The 24,251-nt window shown below is 37.8% G+C and overlaps 1 protein-coding gene across 6 annotated transcripts in view; it reads left to right on the top strand.

Moving 5' to 3' along the window:
* Positions 1-24,251, top strand: part of LOC117170224 (serine/threonine-protein kinase ppk30) — a 543,229-nt gene that overhangs the window by 23,002 nt on the left and 495,976 nt on the right. For all 6 annotated transcript variants that reach the window (XM_033356845.1, XM_033356844.1, XM_033356843.1 and 3 more), the window contains 4 exons: positions 8,969-9,079; positions 17,786-17,985; positions 18,063-18,533; positions 18,780-19,287. In XM_033356845.1, the coding sequence (XP_033212736.1) occupies positions 8,982-9,079; positions 17,786-17,985; positions 18,063-18,533; positions 18,780-19,287 (1,277 nt within the window). In that variant the 5' untranslated portion in view covers positions 8,969-8,981. The remainder of the gene's footprint in view (positions 1-8,968; positions 9,080-17,785; positions 17,986-18,062; positions 18,534-18,779; positions 19,288-24,251) is intronic.

Raw genomic sequence — 24,251 nt, forward strand, 5'->3', positions numbered from 1 at the left:
CACCATGAGCCCACTCCTCTTTTGCCTTACATTATTGCCACTATCTCTAGCACTACGCCATTCCGACGGGCACTTGTGCGGCAAACCTGCAGATCGAAAGTATAAGGTCACTCATGTATTTTACATGGACAGGCGAATCATGACATAAGCTCGAAATAATGACAGACCGGCCCGGCATGTTTATCATTTTATTGTTTATCCATTACCAAAGAAATGCTTTGCTTTTCCAACCACAAAGTCGAGCTTTGTGGTTCGTATGATTATTACTGACAGTGTCGGCAGTAATATTTTAAACAAGGACTAATTATTAATCATTGTAATAACTAACAAATTATTTCTAAACGAAGTAATTGATTTCCGTTTTTTTTCCTAGATCGATTCTAGACGAACCACTCATCAGGAATAGAACATGCAGACTCGTAGAATGTAGAAAAGTATCCAAAAGACAAGTCGCAGGTAGACGACTTGTCATAATTTGAATCCATAAAGTTCTGAGGAACGTTTTTATGTTAGAAAAGGTTTTCTTTATACCTCATATCAAAATTAGGTTTGTTCAGTTACTAAAATCAATTTGCCGACTCGTTGATTATAACAGAGCATCAGAAATAATTCTACAAGCGATATCTCCATCCAGCCAGATTACTCCAAATTTTTCAGAAATTTGTTCTATTTTCGAACTTGCTACCTCTTGATTTGATTTTGAAATTGGGATTTGATCAGCCCCTAAATTTATTCAGAGTCATTTTCATAATAAGTGTGTATCAGAAAGGGATTTTTGGAGACGACATGACATGCTTGAATTTTAATTAATGAAGTTTTAAGGAACTTTGTTATTTTAGAAAAGGTTTTCTTTGAACCTCATTTAAAAATTGGGTTTGTAAAGTCACTAAAACCAATTTTTCGACTCGTTGATGATGAGAGCACATTGAAATAAATCTACAAGAGATATTTCCATCCAGCCAATTTATTCCAAATTTTTCAGGAATGTGTCCATTTTCGAAATCGCTATCTCTTGATCGGATCTTCAAATCGGGATTCGATGAGCCTCTAAAACTAATTCAGAGTCTTTTTCATAATGAGTGTGTATCAGAAAGGGGTTTTTGGAGACGACATGACATTTTTGAATTTTAATTAAGAATTTTTTAAGGAACTTTATTATTTTAGAAAAGGTTTTCGCTGGATCTCATTCAGAAACTGGGTTTGATCAGACACTAAGATCAATTTTGCGACTCGTTGATCATAAGAGCGTTTCCTGAATAATTCTACAAGCGATTTCTTCATCCAGCCGGTTTACTCCTAATTTTTCAGAAATTTTTCTCTTTTCGAAATTGCTATCTCTTGTTTTGATTTTCAAACTGGGATTCAATCAGCCCCTAAAATTAATTCAGAGTCATTTTCATAATAAGTGTGTATTAGAAAGGGGTTTTTGGAGACGATATGACATTTTTGAATTTTAATTAATAAAGTTTTGAGGAACTTTGTTATTTTAGAAACTGTTTTCTCATCACCTCATTTCGAAATTGGGTTTGATCAGTCACTAAAATCAACTATAGGACTTTTAGGTTTGATCAGCAACTAAAATCAATACTACTCGAAAATTCCAAAATTTGTATCAAGCGATATTTCCCAAAAATATCAAAGTTGCTTGAGGAATTTTTGATTCTCGCAGTTTTTAATTATTTGTTTCGTTCAAAAGCAACCTCGAAAGTTTAACTGTATAAAAATATGTCGATTCTTTTTAATTATTTTCTGCGTTGACTACAAAACATAAAATAGTGGAGGGTCTGAAACTTTCGATTATGCAACTTATTTCTAATGTTCAATGCGATAATAGAAATCTTCGAAATTTTCCAAATCGCCTCATTAACAAGTTAATGCAGGATCCAAAACTTGCGAAGAAACCCGCTTTTGAGCTGCAGCGTGTTTACTGTTGTATATGTCAAGAACCGTGCGCTGCATCAAACTCGCTTATCTTCGTCAATTTTCTGTCCTTCGTCAATTCTTCTTTAATCGGCGCGTAAAATGACGACGCAATGAGTCTCTTTAATCAATCCTTTTACGCCGTAATTTAGTACTGAGGTATCTGAGAAGCTTAGGTATCTCAGTATGTTTTCCTTTCCTAAATAGAAAATTTGGTTTATAAGAACGTTTTTTTGTCTCTACTAAAGAATTTTCAAAATGATGCTACTGCCTTCTCGAAACACTTCTCTTCAATTTAACTTTTGTATTCATAGAAAAAATTATTTCGTATTTTTAAAAGGTAAAACTCTATTATCAGACTGATGGTGTTCCAATGCGTCGAATGGGAGAAGCGTTTTTGTCGAAAATTGCCACGTCATTCTTTCCTTTTACAAGTGATACCGATAATAAATATAGGACATCTAATTTGAAAAGATGATATCTGAAATAAAATTTACGGAATTGGTATCTCCATTTTTAACAGTATAATTTAAACATGAAAGAACCTCAATGAAATACGCTAAAATAAAATTTGGAGTAGCTTCGAATTGAGCTCAAAGATTTTTATTTTCTGATAAGATACTATTCTAAAATAATAAAGTTCCTCAAAACTTTATTAATTTAGATGCAAACATGTCATGCCGTCTCGAAAAATCTCTTTCTGATACGCACGTATCATGAAAATGACTCTGAGTTAATTTTACTGGCTGATCAAATCCCAATTTGAAAATCAGATCCAGAGATAGCAATTGCGAAAATAGAAAAAGTTCTAAAAAATTTGGAGTAAACTGGATGGATGTAGATATCGCTGCCAGAATTAGTTCTGATGCGCTCTTATAAGCAACGAGTCGCGAAATTGATTTTAGTGATTGAACAAACCTCATTTTGAGATGAGATCCAGAGAAAACCGTTTCTAACATAACAAAGTTCCTCAGAACTTATTTGTTTCAAATTATGAGAATTCGTCTCCCTGCGACTTGTCTTTTGCATACATTCCTACATTGGACGTGTCTCCGTGTTCATTTCCTGATGGGTAGTTTTCCTAGGATCGATCTAGGGAAAAAGCAACGGAAATCAATTATTACGTTTAGAAATAAATGTGTTATTAAAGTTATTAAAAATTAGTCATTGTTTAAATTATTACCGCCGACACTGTCAGTAATAAACATGCAGAGTACGTACATTTTACAGTATTTGTTACTCAGCCATGCCATAAATTGTTTGGCAAAAATAGTATATTACACCACGCAGGTATGAAATTAAAAGTACTGCACTGTGCGATTATGCTCTCGGCTTCGCCTCGGGCATCATCACATAGTGCTGGGCTTTTAATGTCATGCTTGCGTGCTGTACACTATTTTTCTTTATATCTGGTTGAAAGTACATTTGAGAATTATTAAAAACTGAGCGGAGAGTGTGCTGCTGGTCGGGGGCAGGCGTCAAATAAGAGAAATATTAATCGAAAGAGAAAAGTAAACACAAGAAAACTCGATTAAAGCAAAGAGTGATATTATAAAAATGGATGCGGCAAAAAAACTTTACGGTTCGAAAAACTTGCACGACAGACAACTGATACACGAGTATACGAATGAAAATGGCGTTAACCGAATGGCACATCCGAATGCAACTTTCAAGGCGTGAAATTTGAAAATGCGTCTCCAAGCGCTGTTTACGCGCTTCCCAGCGGTTTTCGTCTGCCACGGCAGAAATCCCGCTAGTGGGTGTCGGCCCACCCTCAACTAAAGCAAGGGAGTCTCAGTTCTCGTAGACACTCAATCCAGTTATGGTCCGCCTTACGGCAATGAAAGCAGGTATTTTGTTGTGAGCCAGCTGGAGCGGTCGCGAATTCATCCTGAAAGAGTCTTCCCCCGGAAAAAGCAACCTCCCTTTCTTTAATCTCTTAGGAGTCTTCTCTACTAAAGCAGGCAACGACTCCTCCCTCCCCCTGAAACGCCACTGAGGGTAAATTAGAGCGACTTGGCCTAAAATTTTGTTGGTAATGATGTGATGTGGGTGATAATCTCAACCGGTTTCTCAGTCTTTGTATTCACCCCGAGCACGCGGTTTTATCTCGAGACCTTACTTTTTTAGATAAATTGCCCACTTTGAACAGCTACATTATTATAAGTTTTGGAAAAATACGGGGCTATTATTGTGATCGATGGTTTCGGGACAGACTGAATCTATGTATTCCCTTAAACTAATTTGACTAACTTCTTTCGAATATTTGATCTGATTAATGAAATCCACAAGAATACTGAATAATTGACTAACGGTTACATTATTATTACTATTTATTGCTTTATCCTTATTCGGTTGATAGGCATATTCCGGCAAAAATTACTCTTCCGGCCTTGGTGGCCATGCGCCCTTGTCTTCTCTGGCTGTAGACCGATCGTCGTCTTGCACTAAAGCTGCTAACTCATTCTAAAAGCCAAAATCGCGGCGCCTAATCACGCACCTAATTTCGTAACGCATATTTTGGTAGGCCCTATCTAATTGTTCTTCAAGAGGGATATGACGTGAGTAGAGGTGGTACGAGCCCACCATATACGTGAGGTAGTCTATGCTGGACTCCTCTGGGCCTTGTCTACCCTAAACTTTGTACAGAAATCATACTTAAACTGTGACCAAGATCTCCAAAGGTGTCTGTTATGCCTCAAGCAGACTAACGCTATCCCATCAAGGAGGAAAGGAATCATCAATCAAACTTGCTTCTGCTTTAACGAAACGACCGCCCTACCCTCTTCGACCCTATTTAAAAATGTAACAAAGCTAGTTTTGCCCTCACCGGCTCTGCAGCCGTATTGAACTTCTGATAGGTGCCCCTACTGTACAGTTAATGCCGCTAACAGTTTTGCCTATAATCATTGTCTGGAACATTTGTAGACCTCTCCATACAGAAGCGTCTTTCTGAAAATCGGTTCAAATGATTCTTGTCCTTGTGATCAAAAATTCCGTTAGCCGATATAGGTTCTATTTCGCATTTCATTATGTAACGCACCCTATCTGTGACTCATAACCTTCTACCAAAGGGACAAAATTTGAAACCCCGTCCGATAATAAGTTTGCTGAACAGCCGCACTCGCTAAACGGTCTGCACTTTGTGGCGGTATTTCCGGTGAAAAGTATGGGCCAGTTTGTGAGTAACCATGCCCATAGACTGACGATCCACATTATGCTTTGCACGAGGGATAAATGGGCATTATACCCCTCCTTTTGCTTGTACACTTTTTGAGTATCCATAATCTAATGTCCCCCATATGCTACCAAATGTCGTTGAGGAGAGGGGAGGACGCATTCCGAAAGAAGTGGCACCCAACCCCGATATTCCTAGTAGATCGATATTTGTGAGAGTTCCCGGATTATTTGAATTACTAAGTAAATTAGCCATACTTCTTAAGGGTACAAACGTGCTTACCTCTCGAAAATTAACCGAGCGCTGCGCTTCCGGTTGGCGCACTGTAGAAGTGGTTCGTTCCTTGGTTTGAAAATTAAAATGTGGGGGAATTGGGTCAGTATGAACAGCACCTTTTAAATTAAAAGGGGACGGTGTATTCGGCCACTCATATGTTAAGCCCGTCTGCTCTAAAATAGAAGGTTGCCCTATGAGGATGCGCTCTGTATAACTGGCAAAGTTTCCCAAAACCCTTTTTTCCTAAACGTCTCAACATTCACTATTGATGAATCCAGAGAAATTGTACGTCTCCCTGCCTAAAGAACGACCTGATTTGACCTGTTTTCATCGTTAGATGTGCACATGACCTCCCCCACGAACCTTTGAAAATACTGGATAGCCCTGTTCAATACTATCTTTCGGCTACCCGTATTACTAACAGAACGAGCGTTCAGAATTCCGCGAATACTCTCTGTGTTAAGGGTTATCAATCAAGTAAAATCCTGCTCCGTTCCCATGGTTACCGAAATCAAATCAAACTCAAATTAAGGAAAAACCGAATGGGAATGTATAATATTATATTACATCGTACGTGTGTGTGTGTGCGCGCGCGCGCGCGTGTGTGTGTGTGTCACGTGGTACGAGAAAAGGGGATTAACGCTAAAAAAGTCGACAATCCGTTTTTTTATTTCTATTCATAGTGTTTGAGTTGCTCTATCCAATACAAACATCAGAAAAAATTTCGGGCATTATTTATCATGAAAAAATATTTTTTTTATTGAACTGTAAATAGAGCTTTTCGTAGCGAGCGAGACATCGGACCGCCGAAAACTCCTCCCGCCACTCACTACTACAAACTCACGGGTGGTGAAACCACGTATCACGACCACAACCACGTCTCACGACCGTGAGGTGTGTGGTTACAGTCTGTAACGGAATCAATACGACGATCCGGCAAAAGTCTCGTGCACCCTGAGGACACGGTGCGACTCAAAGGCGATTGCCTTCTCAATTTTTCCCGCAAGTACTCTAGCATATTGTTCACATGCAGGAATGCTTTTCAGGCTACTAACCAGTGAAAGCTTGGCACCCGTAAGAGCGCAGATGATAAGGACGATTAGTTTAACAGAATATTCCGGGCGCAATCGTCGCAACTCCCTTTAAGGTCTCTATACCTCTCTTTCTTTTCACTTTCGTTGGCTATGATGTTTTTATCAGCTGGTGCCGAAAATTCGATAACGAACATGGTTCGCTTCTCGAAGTCAAGAAGAACCATGTCAGGCCTCGAGTGTGCAACAGAAACGATGGCCTCTCATATTCTGTTGTCGGCTTGTTCTAGCTGTGGTAGAGCAGGCGTTCCGCTTACATAGCCACGCTCGCATCGTAGCACTCTAGCAAGTCGCGATTTGGTTGTTCCGTCCACCTAAAGGCCCCGAGATTCCATCGATCCATCGCGATGAATTCATCTTCACGGGTTTCCGTAGCTCTGGAGTGGTCGGCATTGTCGGGAACCCTTCGCGTTCTGTTGTTTTGAACCGCACTTACTACAACTATGTTTGGTGATGTCATTGTTGTTCCCACGAGAAGCTAGGAAAATGGTTTCGTCCATCCTTGTAACGTCACGCATGCAAGGATAAGGCTGCGTACTCTGAGAGGTCGCCCGATATCCCAGAGTCACCGTTTTAGACACCTTACCCAGGTGCCATTCAGCTTTTGGCACGGTTTCCACACCTCCGCTTGGGGGCTAATTCCTTCGGGACCACCCCTGGGCAATTGTCCACGACTGTCTGTTTTTGTAACCATATTCAGTAGAAACCCTTGGTACAGGGACCCTCTATCCGCAACCCAAGGACGCGTTCGGTAGCTTTGTCATAGGCCCTTCGGTTTGATTGTATACACACGCGCCCACACACACACACACACGTATATATGAAAATATAATTTGTACCGTTGGTAACTATACGGAGCGCACCGAATTAAATTTGTATTTTCCCACGAGCCTCGCAAATGCACTTCGACCTGTCAAACTATCCGTTGGCAACAACAAAACACTAAGTCCAACCTGTCACTGTAAAACAATGTATAAAACGAAAGAAACTGTACTATAAAATATGCAGGGGGTTCACAGAACCAATCAGAATATTTCCAATTGAAAGCTTATCCACAGAACACTAAACACTAGCAAAGAAAGGTGAGAGAACCTTCGTGTAGCTTTCTTGTCATTTTCGTTCCCCCAGTTTCCCATGTATTCGCCGGTTGTAGTGAACCGTAGCACGTCCGTTCATAAGTAAGCTCCCGTTTCCGAGTATCTCCAAGCTCGAACGAACATTTTTCGTACTTTTAGGACCTTCTTGCTGCTATCGTTCAGTGCCGGCTGACTGTTACCCCACGCAATGGAAATTTCCACGCGAATGCAATTTTACAGGCACGCTTACACTTAATTGGAATTCTGTGCGTTCACACTTCAAAAACTACACCACAGCTCTAGACATTTTTGTGAAAAAAATCAAGTATGTGACATAAGCAAGGTTATAACACAAGTAATATACAATCACGCAAAAAAATCAGTAAAGTAATATCATGTCAAAGTCAGATAAAAAACGCAAGTAAAAACATGGTATCTAGAGAACAGCATGCATAAATAAAACATGTAGAAAAAAATAAGAATATAAAAGTCACAGGTAGATTTTCAAAGATAAGAAAAAAAATAATCGCATGAAGTATGCAAGAGATAATTTCCTAAAAAAAAAAAAACATGCATAATTTTTCAAGAAATCCCCCAATTTCTCCTGTTTTCGATTTTTCTTTTCAAAATTTCTCCCCATGTTGGGCGCCATTTAAAACGGCGTTTGCCAACAAATTTTCAGGACCGATTGGGAAACTTGAAGTGATAAGTAATATGTTATTTCTTAACAATAAATTTGATGTACATTCATTCAATTTTGCCCTCTGTAATATTAATAAAACTAGGTAAATAGGATGAATTCGGAAAAATTTTGCTTTTGTTTAAAAAAATTACGTTGAATAAAACAATGTTAAGTAGTTTATTCACTTCAGATACACACTTGTATTTTAAAATGTACTCCGTCTGTTTAAGAATATGTACAATAAGTTTATCTTAATCCATTTCAGTTATATATGTTCAAACCTTGATAATATTGATTTTAATTGAAGATTTTCTTCTGTGTGGTCGTTCGCATGGATAGCTCTTTGATTGTATCGAGAAGGGCCAACCTTTGAATGGGATTCTTGTTTTTAAATATAATAATTAAACAAATTTCATCATAATGCTGTGACCTGGCTATAACTTCGTTAAAAAATCTCTCCGTACTAGAATGTTGTAAATAAATATGATGAAAACGCACCTGAAAAAGGAATAATTATTTAGGAAATCAAACTTTTTTTATTTTTAACGTTATGTCTCTTTTATTAAAATTATTTCACTGTAATGGCAAAATGTAAGTAACCCCCTGTTCACCATAATTTTCTAGATTTCATTATACTCTTAGATTCGTAAGCAGAGTGCAAAACCCCATGTAAGAAAGCTGAACACATATAAACTGTGTGAAACACTTGAACTATAATTATTAAACTAATAATCTTTCTTTGCAGATAACTCGTCACAATGGTTGTTAGTGAAGCTAGTATTCACAATATTATGGGGGGTATGGAGAGCACGGGAGGTGTACGGCTGCATAATCACAAAAGAAAATTGAAACAGAGGTAAGCAAGAGAATCATTTAGTAGATCCCCGCACATTTCATAATTGACTGAAAAGTTCTTTTTGTCCTGTTTACACCACGTTAGAAAACTTTTGATTCAAAAGATACCTACTGCCGCAGATTCTTGTTTTTTTATTTTGTCTTGTTGTTCTAGATCAATACGTAGTAGAAGATTCCTGCTTGATATTATTAGAGTTTTCAAGCCATAAAAAATTAGAAAGGTAAAAAAATTGACTTTCGGGTCAGAGGATTCTCGGTGGTGAAGCGTCATTGTATTTTTCTATGCTATCTGATGTACAATGCTTGATTATGGCAAATTTGTTTTTGTGTACAGCTGAGTTTTTTTTAACTGGTACGAGTGCCGTGTAGCGAAGAATCTGAATTCTCACAAAGATGGCCCAAAGCACTACCGCGCGTGTGTCACGTAGAGCCTTTTTATTGGTTGATAATAGAGAATTCGATTTTCTGCCATTTTCAAATTGAACCTTTTAATCAAATTCTGCTGTTAGAAGTTATTTATTTTTTAATTTCAGTATTTTTTAATTTTATTATTTTATTAGTAGCATGGCAGTGTTTATCTCAGACGACAGTGAAGTGAGTGAGGCAAGTGAAAGAATGAGTTTCTTTTTCTCGAAGAGGTGGAGGAGCATTGGCGCACTAAGTGTGGGACTCTCCCTAAAAAGACTGTAATATCCACCAAATCCACATCCGCATCCTGCCTACTCTTGACCCCTGAACAGCTTTAGCATTACTTCAGAGTCAAGTGCTTTGGGGTCCTGCATGTTGGCCTGCTTGGTTCGGTTTCTCGACTCTGATTATGCCCTACTCGGCTGGCTCCTCGGCTGATTTCATCTATCAGGCTTTCCAGTTGTGTTTTTCGATCTCAGGTTGTAGCGTAAGCCGCACATCGGGCTCGTCGTCCTTCGAACACTCAGTTGGGGGGGGGGGGGGGGGGGGGGGGATCACGACTCTCCTATAGTTGTACGGATCATCCTCCATATAAGGGACAGATATCTCTCCTTGGGATTGCCGATCCTCGGTACCTTAAGAGCTCACATGCCTCAGCCTAAGATTCTTCTTTCTTTTTTCTGTTCAGAACTTTCTCGTATCTTGCAATAATATCCCATTTCGTGTCTGAGCGCAGCGTTAGGGCCACGATGTTCTCTGGTACTTGAAAAAGCTGTGCTCTATGCCGTCATCAAACTCGTCTGCTCATTCAATAACATTGTGAGGTGTTCTTTTGTTCGATTTACAGTGCTGGCTGCATTCATTAAGAGTGCACTATCCTTCCTTCTACTTAATTGTTTTTATGTCTGCTTTCACTCGTCTGTGTTCGTAGACCCGTATCCGTTCGGTAACTAGCATATCTGTGGCGATGACCAATGCTACAACTTCTGAGGCCGTCTAATATGTGCTTATAACCCGCAGGACTCCTTACCTCTTTACCGACGCCATATTTTTGCGATATGACTCCACGATGAGTGCATCGGCCCATATTTTAGCTCCATAAATCAAAATGGAGTATATCGCGCTCACTATTATACGCCTTATACTGCACTTTGGACCAGATACATTATGTATCCGCCTAGTCAGCGCCCCCGTAACGTTATCGGTCTTTTCCGCAGCAGTCTTGAGCTTCTCTTAAAAGTTTAGCTTTATGTCGGCGTACCGTCGCCGGACTAGTCAGTCTTGGCTGATTCGCCCTTACGTATACTGCTTCTTGAGAGTCGACTGTGCTAGTGTTGTGTGCTTCCTGCCAGCTACGCGGGTTAAATCCTCGCCCACATTCTCCTTCGTCACCGATTCCTGGAGAAGAGATAACCTGCGAGCCTTCCCTACTAGAGTTGGGAATACCGTCCTACCAACGACCGGAATCCGACGACTCCCAGTGCGCCGCCACGAACTGGTGGTTTATTGCTACTAATGTAAGTGGTAATGAATTGTCTTTTAACCAAATAGAGGACTTTAATTCGGTGTTCGACCTGTTTCTCTCGTCATCCAAATCCTGACACCGCCCCTGGTAGGCTAAACCGCTTCAATGTGCTAAGATAGGTAGGCATTTGGCTGCCTCAAACCGGCTCCGCAGTCTCCGACTTTGAGAGAGGTTAGAAAATTCATATTTCTAGTAAGCGTGACTCACTTAGTTTTGTACTAGGCTATCTTGAAGGTCATGGTCTCCAATAAAGCAGGTTACCCATCTAGATACTAGAGGAACCTTGTTCTTTTCTTTTTCTTCACTTTTCGTTATTTTCGCTGCGTCTAAATTGTCCACAAACGCTTGTAGAGAAATGTAGTCCGGTAAATCCATTTATAGGATCTCTTCGTAGATCACGTTCCACAGATTGGGGCCTAGCGCAGATCCTCTGGCAGTAATCCATCTTCGTCTTGTGCCCCCAGTTGTACATCAACGCATGATAACGAACAGCATTGCACATTTTCGGGTTCAACTGCTCTTCCCCTAGCTCTGTGAGATTTTCGCCATAATTCTAGGCATTTCTTCCTGAGCCCGACCATCTCCTTCGTCCACCAGTATGCTGATGCTTTTCTCTGCTTATTTGATTTTCTAGGCATCGATGCATCGCAAGCTTCAGTTATGAGGAGCATCGTCTTTCCTACGAGGTTTTGTGGCCGATCTGTTCGATTATCATACGTTGTATTTTTTTGGTATGTAGTTTGATAACGTTCCAACCACAGCGAAACTTCTGCTTTCCGTTCTTATTTTTGAGGTTGCTCCTCCTAAGCACTTTGAAGTCCACGTATTAGTGCGCGCTGACGATAAACGCGTCTTTAACGTGCTAGTTCTGTATTTTGCTTGTTATTTCTGGGTTTGGGAACTTTTTGCCAGTTACACAAGCAGGTCTGTTATTACAAGCAGGTCTGCCGTCGACTCATGCCCGTTGGCTTAATAAGTTTTGAGCTGGTCTGCTACGCTGGAGGTTGTTCAAGGTGGCGACCTGACCGGGAAAGCGGAAATGACCGGGAAGAGACCAGGAATTTCATTCAAAAACCGGAAGTTTACTTCTCATCGCAGTAAAATTGAAGTTTTCATTACTTTACTAATTTTCGTCATTTTAGGAAGCTTACTTCTACTTTATCTACTGTTGTTTCTGGGTTGTCCTCCACTTCTGAGTAATTCTTAAAAATAAAAGATGACAGTCCCAATTCAGTATGTCGCCAAATTTCAGGACACCCTTGAACGGTTCCAAAGGATCGTAAACCGTGTTGGAATACCCATCCAAACCCATTCACGTGGGCATAAAATCGAGCTCACAAATACCGAACTCTTTCGGTTACGCCCCTAGCCGTGCTTAGAAGAAAACTGCAACCTTATCAGGGACAACAAGTGTTAACCGATCAAATAATTGAGCTCTCAAATTCCCCTTATAATTACCCAGTAGTCATCCGCCAATTAGAGTCCATTACTGTAGATATATTCCAGGAATTACCACACATCCATGATACCCTCAAAAAGCTGTTGAATGTCCTCATTTTTCTACTATCGACCTCCATAATAACTACTGGCAAGTTCTGATTGTAGTAAGTTCGAAAAAATATATAGGGGCTTTACCCTTCCCTAAGGCGGTGCCTATCAATTTAAGGCTATGCCAAATGTCATGTGTTGTATCTAGATGATGTCATAATCTACTCTGAAATCTGGTAAGAATATCTTCATCATGCCGACCTTATTTTGGAACGTCTCAATATACACGGCCTCAGATGTTTGCTGGAAAAAACTTGCTTTGGGAAAACCTTAACCGATTTTCTCTGTCACGTTATCACCGCCGAAGCCAACTTCCCCAAAGAGGATACGTGAAAGCTGTACTTAAACCCACCCCTCCCAAGTCAGAAAAATGTTTATACAAGTTCCTAGGTATTTGTGGATAGTTGCAGGAATATGTTTCCCACTTTTCCATTATAGCTGCATCTCTTATTTATCTTCTCAGTGAACAAAGTAGTCGATGGAACTGGACCCCAGAAGCGGAACTTGCTTTCCAAGACGTAAAAATCCTCCTTAAATATCTCTTACGCCTAGGACGTCCTATCCCCGGACTACCCTACACCCCACAAACTGACGAAGGGACCATAGGGATAGGAGCCTTTTGCAATTTTTTACCGTGTGAGATTTTTATCGAGGACACAAGTTTGATAATCGAATTTAAGATATTCAAATCATACAGAAAGAATAATTTTCCTGATTTTTTTTTAAAGAATGGATTTATCACCTTTCATTGGCTTGCTCCTGAGCTATTTAACTGAAAAAATGTTTTTTCTTTGGATGAAAAGGAATTTTTATGCCGAAAATTGAACAATTTTTTAAACATTTGTTTCTTTTTGGGTTGAAAATTATTATTTCTTTAAACTGAAAATGTAACAATTATTCCAGTTTAATATTCTATAACTTTAGTTAAATATTCATCTCTTTGTTTGAACATTTATTTTCTCGACTAAAAATGTATTTATTGAATTTGTGGTTGGCGAACGTTATTTTTTTAGTTTAAAATTCGTCTTTTTTGGTTAAACATTGATTTTTCTAACTTAAAACTTAATTATTTCAGTTTTGGTTGACAATTTATGTGTTTTCAGTCAAAATTAATTTTGTTTTTGAAAATTAAATTATTTCGGTTGAAGATGTATCGTTTCAGTTTAAAACTCATCTTTTGGATTAAAATTCAACTATTCCAGTAGAAGATTCATCATTATCCTCTTTTAAGGGTCCACTTTGATCTGTTCCCAGAAGGAGGGTATAGTTAGGAAAAATCTGAAACAAAATTACAGATATTCTTCGAACATTCGTGAATGTGATGCGTTTTTTTAAAATGCTGAAATATTCAATAATTTACTTTTTACGGTTATTTATGTACAAATACGTTATCTTAAGGACAAATGCAGACAGGAAGCCGTTCAATTGCTGTAAATGTGCAACTTTGTCGTGCAAGTGCAGTGCAATAATTAAATTTCAAACAAAGTCATTCTTACGCAAGAGATATCATTTTTAATATTTCTGACTTTAATCAGTGTGTGAGTGTGACTAGCAGAGCGAAACAAGTGGCAGAAAAAAGTACTCTTTCTATGACCATAGCAATTCCAGAAGCAAGCCAAATGCCCTTTAAAGATATAATTAAACGAGGCAGGCCTATCTCAACGTCTTCAAGATACATTTACAGAGCGGTTCTTTAGAAAATCAAAACCCAATTGCGAATATTAACGCAAGTAAGAATATTTTCGATAGAAAAAATTTAAAATATTAAAATGTTAAAAATATTTCCAAACTGTAAATAATGTTTGAATTTTATCTAAAGGCTTTTAAAAAATCCTGGAACATCAAAATGTACCTTTAAATTTTCTAGATTCTTGTTCGACAATTTGGAACATCTTTTCAAATGTTCGAGTTTTTCATTCTCATCTTCAAATGCATTATTCGGAATACAAAATTATTTCGATGTCCGTAGAAATTTTAGAAAATTTGTTTCATTGTCCTTAAACCTATCAAATATCTCAAGAAGCTTGCAAATTTTATTTTCAAATTTAAAAAGATGTAGAATTTGCTTAGAATGTTTTAAAATATTTCCAAAGTCGAAATAATTTTTTCAGTTTTCTTAAGAACTTCTAAATATCTTTCAGAATCGTTCGAAATCTTTCAAAACTCCATAAAAATCCTGGAATGTAAAAAAGTAATTTGAAATTTTGTAGACTCTTTTTTGACAATTTGACAAATCTTTTAAAATGTTTAATTTGTTCATTTTTATCTTAAAATGTATTATACAAAATAAAAAATTATTTCTATTTCTGGAAAATTATTATTTATTTTTTAATAATGCTTTTGAAGGTAAGAATAAAAAGTTGAGAATTAGAAAGGATTTTCCAAATTTTCCAGAAAGAATCTAGAAAATTTGGAATCTTTTTTTTGAATTTCAGGATATTTTTAAAAACTGTAGCTCTAATTCGAACCATGTTAGATAATTTTCTGAAGGGTGTAAAGAAATTGTTTATAGTTTGGAAATATTTTTAAACATTATAAGCAAATTATATATTTTTTCAAATTGCGAAATAAAGTTTGCAAACTTCTTGTGATATTTGATAGGTTTGAAGAAAATGAAAATTTTTTGTCAACATTACTATGTAAATCTTAATAAATTTATTTCGAATAGTACATTTGAAGATAAGAAAAAAATCAAACATTCGAAAAGATTTTCCAAATTGTCGAACACGAATCTAGGAAATTCAAAAGCGCTTTTTGTACTTTGCAGGATTTTTGTTAACTTTAGGAACAATTCAAATATTTCTAAAAGATATTTAACAGTTCTGAAAAAAGTGAAAAATCATTCGCAGTTTAAAAATATTTCACCATTGGGAAAAATGAATCGCAATCGGGAATACTCGAAAAATATCTGTAAAGTTTTTCAGATTTTTCCTAACGTCGCTCTCCTTCTGGAAACAGATCAAATTGGGCCCTTGAAAAAGGGGGCCGAAAACCCCGGTTTTTTTTAGATGTTTTGTCCTACCATACTAACAAACATTCAGTAATCGTCACAAATGTTCAGAAGTTTTGACGGTTTCTGAACATCCTGAGCATTCCTGAAGAGTCTGACTATTTCAGAAGATTTTCGAATTTGCATCCTACCAGATAGCTCTCCGGCTAGGACCATAGGTAGGTTAACTGAAATGGATTGAAAATTAAAAATAAAATTGTTTAAATGTTGCATATACAGACTCAAGAGTTAAAAATGCAGAATATACGGGTTTCGATGATTTCAGACACCTAACTATATCTAACAAATTTAAAATTATGATAAATATCATATATCTTGCAAAGAAAAAGACATACGTCAAAACGAACAAATTTGTCACATTCACCTGTAGAGTAATTTGGTATATAAATATTAATAATTAAAGATAAGTACAAAGATAATATGCATAAATAAATAAAGAATATAAATAACTTGGGAAATATGAAAGGAATTAGGTTTTATGGCCTTCTATTCTTGGACACCTAATAAAAGGATCATCCTTCAAACTCAAGTTCTGAAGACATCTGAACATTTTGTCATGAATTCTAAGTTTTCCTTACGATTTCTATCGAGAAACGTAACATAAGTGGTCAGAAATCCTAACTTTTTTCTGATGATTCCTGACTTTTTTGTTGGGTCTAACTATTGAAAAAGATATTTTTAGGGTAAAAGTGAACATATCGTTGAACTCGGAAGACTTTAAGTTTTCAGAAGCTTTTCTAAGATATTTCAAAGATTTTTTTGAGCGAGTTACAATGAAAAGAAGCGAGGCGCCTCGAAGTGTTGCCCCGGCTTTAGTAGGGGCTCTAGGGCACGTCTTACTTCTTTACTCTCCATTGTGGTGTCCAAGTCGCGAATATCCACATGACTTTTGCGTACAAGCACTTGAAACCTACATTTTTATCCAGCTGCGGCCTTAATATCCTCACGTCACATAGTCTTACTTTCAGGTTCGACGTGTAGTTCAGCCAAAATGCCCCATTTCCTTACTTCCCTGATTGCCGACACTCTAATATCATGTCTTCCGGTTTGACCTCGGATTTTATGTCCTTTAGCACATCTATATACCTTTACCTTTCTGCAGGGTTTATCAATATGGCTTCAGAGTATGAAGGTCTTTTTTTCGCTTCCTTGTCTCTAGGCTTCTATTTCAGACATATGTTTTTGATTATTCTGACTTCCCTTTAATACTTAGTTTTATTTTGTGGACCCTTTTCTTGTACTTTGATCCAAGGACTACCGGTCTTAGCTCGGGATGTTTCCACAGTCGTGCGAAGGGGTTGTCAGAGGAGCTGGGCATGTTGGCAATAATGTTCTTTGCATTTGTTAAGGTCTCCTTGATATCGTTCTGCGTTTTTCTGAACTTTCTTACACTACGCCAAGTTTGTCTGCAGGTTTTTCTCAAATTTGGGGAAATGTTTTCTCCTCCTTTTCCAGATGTTAGAAGCTGTTTATCCTAGTGATTCGTGATTCTTTGCTTATTTTCATTTTGGCTATTATCCTCCTTTTCTGACCTCAGAGATTACTTCAATATCCGCGTCCTTAATCTTCTGATATTGTTCATACTGTGTGGTTTATATTTTCGAGATTTATGTTTGGTGCCGCCCCTGAAGAGTCCACATGCGGGGGTAGGTTCTAGATGCTCTAGGAGGCGATTTCACATTGAAGAGACACAGTATGCTATACAATTGCCTGGTGCCATGCAGCCTACTGTACGATTGTTCACGTCTTGACTTGGGAGTTTATCCTGCGGGATCTTCCCCAGGCCATTTCCGCAAGTGCTTTTTTAGTTTTGTATTTGAATTCAGCAAAAACCTTCAATATAGGGCCCCTTCATCAACATCCTGAGGACACGCCCGGTGGCCTGCTCAAAGGGAAAAGTGAGTGAGTAAGTTGAGTGATACATTGTGCACATACGGTATAAAATACTAATGCGAAATTCAAGGTAAAAAAATGATTTTCTGAATTTGAATTTTGCTTCATAATTTAAGGCTGAATGACTTAGGGATTCGGAAAGAATAAAAATTGTGACAAAGAGCTATTCGGCAACTTGATATTCGGCCAAATGAGACTCAGGTCAAATAGAATTTAAAGAATATTTACGTAGCCCAATAGTCCAGTGCTGAGCGAATTAGTGAAACTTGTACACAACATTGATACTGCTTCCTTTCATCTCACAGCAGATATAATTTTTCCAGGTTTGACATAATAAAGAAACTAGGCCAAGGAACATATGGTAAAGTACAGTTAGGAATTAACAAGGAGACTGGTCAAGAAGTAGCGATTAAGACAATAAAAAAATGTAAAATAGAAACAGAAGCTGATCTCGTCAGAATAAGAAGAGAGATTCAAATCATGTCTAGTGTTCAACATCCAAATATCATTCATATTTACGAAGGTATGTGAATAAATATTTTCGAAACTCTTATAATATTTGTTGGGTTTTAAGTTGAAGTTAATTTTTTTTGTAATTAGTTTTTGAAAACAGAGATAAAATGGTACTAGTCATGGAGTACGCTGCTGGAGGGGAGCTGTACGATTATCTTAGTGAAAAGAAGGTTTTAACGGAAACAGAAGCACGAAGAATATTTCGACAAATAATATCCGCAGTTTTTTATTGTCACAAACACAACATTTGCCACAGAGATTTAAAACTCGAAAATATTCTCTTGGATCAGATTGGAAACGCTAAAATAGCAGATTTTGGTTTATCGAACGTATTTGATGGACAAAGATTGCTGAATACATTTTGTGGCAGTCCTCTTTATGCAAGTCCCGAAATAGTAAAAGGTACACCGTACCATGGGCCTGAAGTTGATTGTTGGAGCTTAGGTGTTCTGTTATATACACTGGTATATGGTGCCATGCCGTTCGATGGATCTAATTTTAAAAGACTAGTCAAGCAGATCTCTCATTCAGATTACTTTGAACCACAAGTGCCGTCACGTATGTATGCAGCTTATTAAGTATTAAATATCTTGGAATATGTCAAAAAATCACGAAATAACCTTTCAAATTTTTTCTTTCATCTCTAAAAAGTTAAGCTCAAACCCAAGATCTAAAAATTTAAGGCAACATAAAATATTCTTATTAAATCCACTTTATTTTAACGCAGAAAAGCGAAACCTATTTTTCTGAGCGGCCCCTTAATGTTCCTTGAGGCAGTCGAGACTTAATTAGTTTTTTTTACAGCTGCATCTTCCTTAATTAAAGACATGTTGGCCGTGTGTTCCACAAAAAGATCTGATATAGGGAAGATATGTACTCATTGGTGGGTAAATGAAGGTTATGAAAGAAATTGTCTTGATATCGCTGAAGATTTAGCCGCTCAAACACCAGTACGCCTCGATTTACTACTTTCTCTAGTGCCTCAATCGACACATGTAGACCATTTACTTGTGGGTGAAAATCTAGCAGATAGAGATCTTACTGTAAATGTATCTTCAGAAATTTTGATACCAGCTAGATCTTATTCTGTCGGAGACTTCTTGGAGTTTAAGAGTAGTAGCTCATATATTGATGTTAGCAGAATGGCAGAAATAAAATACAAATCTACAGCTAACGGTGATGCAAAACGAAAATTAGAAAGCACATCTTCGATTGATGAAACTGTTATACTTGGCACAAAAAGAAAAGAAATTTCTAAAATAAACGTTGGTGATTACGAGCAACAGGTTAGAGTGTGCGAATCTGACTCCAGGTATGTATTTATGTAATTATAATTTATATGATCGTTCTTTACTACTTATTTTCACATCTGGTTCAGTACTTATTTTGGGCCTAGCGAATATTTCACTATAGTTTATGCACACGTGCAATCCAAAAAACATATAAGAATTTTTTTTGCGGAATATTATTTTTACATAGTATTCGTCTTGTATTGTTTTCTATTACTCTCGTTTTTACGGGTTTGAGTGCTCCGTTCCCTTATCATTTTTTTACATTTTTACTTAAGCACTATGCTTAACGTAATCTAACTTATCCTTCAATCGCATCGCCTTCTTATTATTATTTCCAAGCTCTTACAAATTATCTTACGAGTGCGCGAGACCTTCCAGGGCTTCCATTTCCTCTCCCGATTTTTCCATACTTTTCCAAGTCACGCAACATTAATTTTTCTTACACATATTTCTTCTCTATCAATTTTGGTCTCGATTTTGGGTTTTCCCTCCCCCATTAATTTTCTCTTCCCTTTTATCTTCTAAACTCTTCATCCACTTTTTCTCTTGTCCACATCCACTCAGTATCTATCTAACTCTATCTGCTACGATCTTCTCTTCTTTCTCATGCCCTGTACATCTCTCCAATGCGTGCTCCTACGATTACCTTTTATAATCGCATACCCTACACATTTTCATTTCTTCACTCAACCAATATTTACACTCATACATGCCTTCTCCCATTCTGAAACGTACCATCCTCGACGACCTACGCTCGTTTTTCAACCGTCCTAAATATTCTGGGACACCTTCAATCTTAACTATTTTATACCATTTATTGTACTTTGACTCCGTAATCTTTTCCTACCTTTTCTCCTCCTGCTCCTTGTTCATTTCTCCCTCTACTCCCAGCCATCACCTCCTCTCGTCACACATTTTCCATTCTCTTCAAACTTGCCATCTCTCTTCCCATCTTCAATGCCCCGTGTTTCTTCTCCTCTCTCGATTTAATATTTTCTGCAGGCACACTTGTGCAACTTTGTTCCCATAAGCACTCTCAAGTTTCTCTTGAAAATTCCAAATTGTTTTTCTCTGCCTAATCACCAATTTCTCTCTACCTGTTTCTTCTCCTAGCATATAACCTGAGCAGTTCCAACTCACTCTCAAAACCCATCTCAGAAATCTCTCTTGCATGTTCTCTACCTTCTTGTACTCCTTCCACCTCCACATTTCAACTCCATAACACGTCACTGACCATACCAGTGAATCAAACAGCCATACTTTCATCTCCCGTTCTTCTTTAAATTTTCTTTTTCCAATCCCCCACACTTGACCTATCACCTTACTCGCATTTTCCACCCTTTTTTACACCTGCAGATCTTTTTCATCTTCCGCTTCGAACCGGAATCCTAAGTAGCAAAATTCCTTTACCATTTCCACCATTTCCCCATGTAACTTCCATCCGTACTTTACTCTATTCTTTCTCTTCCTGAAACACTATCTTTATTTTCGCCACATTAGTCATCTGCTCACTTCTATGTCTACTAAAAATATACTAAATAGCAACGGATTTAGCGTGCACCCTAGTCTGAGACCCCTTCATATCCAAAACTCCTCATTCTGTTCCCTGACCCTCACCCTTGTCTTCGTCTTCGGAAAGACCTCTTTTATCCGTTCGATCAACTCTTCTTCCACCTTCCTTTCTTTCATTGCCTCGCACAAAACTTTTCTTTTCTCAGAGTCGAAAGCTGCCTTAAAGTCCACGGAAAGAGCTACCAGTTTTCCTTTTTTCTTTCTCAGGTTCCAGTTGACTAGATAATTCAAAGCAAAAACATCCACTCTCCCGATCCCCTTCATAAATCCTGTTTGATTGTTTGGCATGATTTATTTTTCTTCTACCTGTTCTGCTAACCTCTTATCCTCGCGTATATTTTATGTGTTACTGGCATGAGAGTAATTTCTCTATAATCTTCCACTTTTCTGCCCCCCCCCCCTCCTTTATTTAATAAGGGAACTAACAAACATGTTCTTCACTCCGTCGGCCATCCTTCTCTTTTCCATACTCTATTGCATACTTCCCAAATCTCTTCTCTAACCCTCCTGCCAAATTTCAATTCTGCATTCTCCATCGAACGTCCCATGTCGCCTTATTCCTTTTTAACTTCTCAATTGCTTGATTAACTTCCTCTCTAGTAACCTCATTCCCACCTTCAATGTCTCACACTTTGATCTTTCTACCTTTCTCTCTTACCTTGCCATCCACCCTTCCTAGAAATTTCTTTAAATATACCGGCCATTCATTCCATACTTATCTCTTCATTGATGAGTATACTCCTTGTCTATCTCTCCTCCAATTCTTTAATGATTTCTCCACACGGTATTTACTCTCTATACATTTCACATCCGGCCAACCTCATTTTCCACTTATTTTTTCCTCACTTGGTCTAATGTCTTCAACTACCTTCTCTACCGGTCCCCTCGTCGTACAAAACATCTCACCCACGCCGCGCCCATCTTCGATCCCCGCATTCCCTTTTTCCATTCTTTCTGTATATTCTCTTAGTTTATCCGCCCCCCCCCATTTACCGATGTTTTTCTTTTTCTCTGTTTCTTCCTCCTTCTTTCCCACTCTTCTCAAATTCCTTCCCTTCAGCGTGGCAATGACCGGGAGGTGTTCTGACCTATTTCGTTCCCTACTTCGATTGTTTCTAACAGCCTCCTTATCTTTTCCTCGGCCAGTATGTAGTCTATTATTGATTCCCCTTTTCCTGTTTCTCCCAGAATTTCCAACAGAGTCCTGCCCTACTGGTCCACCTGTTTGTGTTTTGATTTTCTCCTGAAAGTCTCATTGTCTTCATTCCATATTTCTCCTACCTATTCCCCTGTCCTCTAGCATCCGCCATATATATATATATATATATCCCTCAGGTAAGTTCCTCTTTACTCGCATCCAATCCTTCTCATCTAACCAAGTTTTTTCCCTCTACTGTTTCCATGACCTCCCTTCTATCCCTATTTTCCGCTTCTTCCCCTCTTTGCCATGGACCTTCCCTAATAACTTTACTAAATTTTTCTTTCTCATCATCCCATATCCGTACATATCCATTTATCCACTTTCTGTCTTTCCCTATCCATACCGTGCTCTCTTTCATTCTTTCACTCCGTGCTCTCTAATTTATCATCCACTTTCTTCATCCTTAATTCTACGTCACATCCTCCTCTATCCTTTCTTCCCTTCCCTTGAAAGATTTCTTTTTTTTCAAGATTTCAATTTTCTCTTTCTCATTCCTGCTTCACTATCCACTTTTAATCCTCTAATCACTATATTTCTACTTCGTTTCATCTTCTCTTCTATTTCCATTTTTCTTTATATCTCTCAATCTTGATTTCATGCTCACATTTTCAAGAAATACTTTCTCATTAACTTCTTTCACTCTCTCTCTCCTTGTCTTATCCCTCCTTCCCCTTTCACTATAACCTTTGACTTACATTCTAACTTTCTCACTTTATCTTAAAATTTTTCCATATCAGATTTTCTCTTTTTTTCACTCATTTTTAGCTTTTTTCGATCTCCTCAAACTGCTTCTCAACCTCATCTTTTTCTTGTCGCCACGCCAGCTCCCATTCTTTTCAATTCTTTCTTAATTTTTTCAAGTCTCATACCTCACCCCCTCACCTTTTGCATGCCATTCAGGCTTCTGTTTTTATCCTCTCTAAACTCTTTAATTAGATATTTCAAGCTCTCTTAATCCACTTCCCCCTTTTCCTTATTTTTCTGTGGTGGAGAATTTGATTAAAAAACTTTTTCCGAACCTTCTCATCTCCCTGCTTATTTCCCTATTCTTTTCTTGACATTTTTCTGTCTTCCGTCTTACCCCCTAATCCGCTCTAATCTGTAAACCCTCCCCCTTAACCTTTTCAGCCTTACAAAACAGCCTCCCCACACTTTCACACAACCCCTTTACTTCACTCACTTTCTTTAAAAAAACCTTTCACCTCAATCACACCTCCACGCCCGTCGTCAAAACCAAAAAAGGTAGCACAGAACAAAAACGCGTCCTTTAACATTCGGACCTGGAAACGAAAACCACATAGTATGCGTATATTCTGCAAAAAAAAGTAGCAGGAGCGCTTTTTACAAAATTTAAAATTTTCGTTATCAACCAGAAAAATGTTTGTAATAATAATCTTTCCTTACTCACGGATTCGTAAAAATTAAATATGGAGTGAAGACCGTTCTACCAGAGATAAACTGGGAGTAATTTCTTTCAGAGAAAGCACAACTATAAGTACCTCGGCAATCCATTTCGAGTAGCTGTGCCTAACTCACACTACGTCACGTATATGCATTACCACGTACACAGGCGAAACTCCTTAAGGGACATGTCGTTTGTCAATTAGGGGAAACTGATATATTTTAAGCTTTACAAATGATGATCAGAACATTACAAGAAGTGCAACACGTCTTCGTAAATCTCGATTGGAGATAATTTTTTTGCATTATTTTCTAGACATCTTTTTAGATCTTTATTTGGCGAATCTTAAGCCTCTTTAAATAATGTATCAATTGGCATTACAAAAGAATTAGTGATATTTCCTCGATGAATCCGAATCTTATGAACGTATGGTGGCATAAAAAAACAATTCTATTCTTTCACAAACATATCTGCAGATATTTTGTACTAATTCTTAAATAATCTCTTGGCCGTGCTTCGGTTGTTCGCAGAACCACTTCGCTGTTTCACGACGTTCACGATTAAGCCTTGCTGAGTGTGAATTTCACACACGAATACTAATTAACTTTATTAGATTGAGAAACTATCGAAGTTCTTAATCGACAAAAAAAGACACAAAATGCTTTTTTTATAATAATTGTTTAGATAATAAGTAATTGTTGTCAAATTGCGAAGTACAGTCTGTCAAGTTAAAGCGTGGGTGGCTTTACTCGCAGTCGGTAAGGTGTATCGACATGATTTTGGTGTCAAAATATTAAGAAGAGCTCCCT

This window comes from Belonocnema kinseyi, chromosome 3, assembly GCF_010883055.1.
Source record: "Belonocnema kinseyi isolate 2016_QV_RU_SX_M_011 chromosome 3, B_treatae_v1, whole genome shotgun sequence".
In the NCBI taxonomy this organism is placed as follows: Eukaryota; Metazoa; Arthropoda; class Insecta; order Hymenoptera; family Cynipidae; genus Belonocnema; species Belonocnema kinseyi.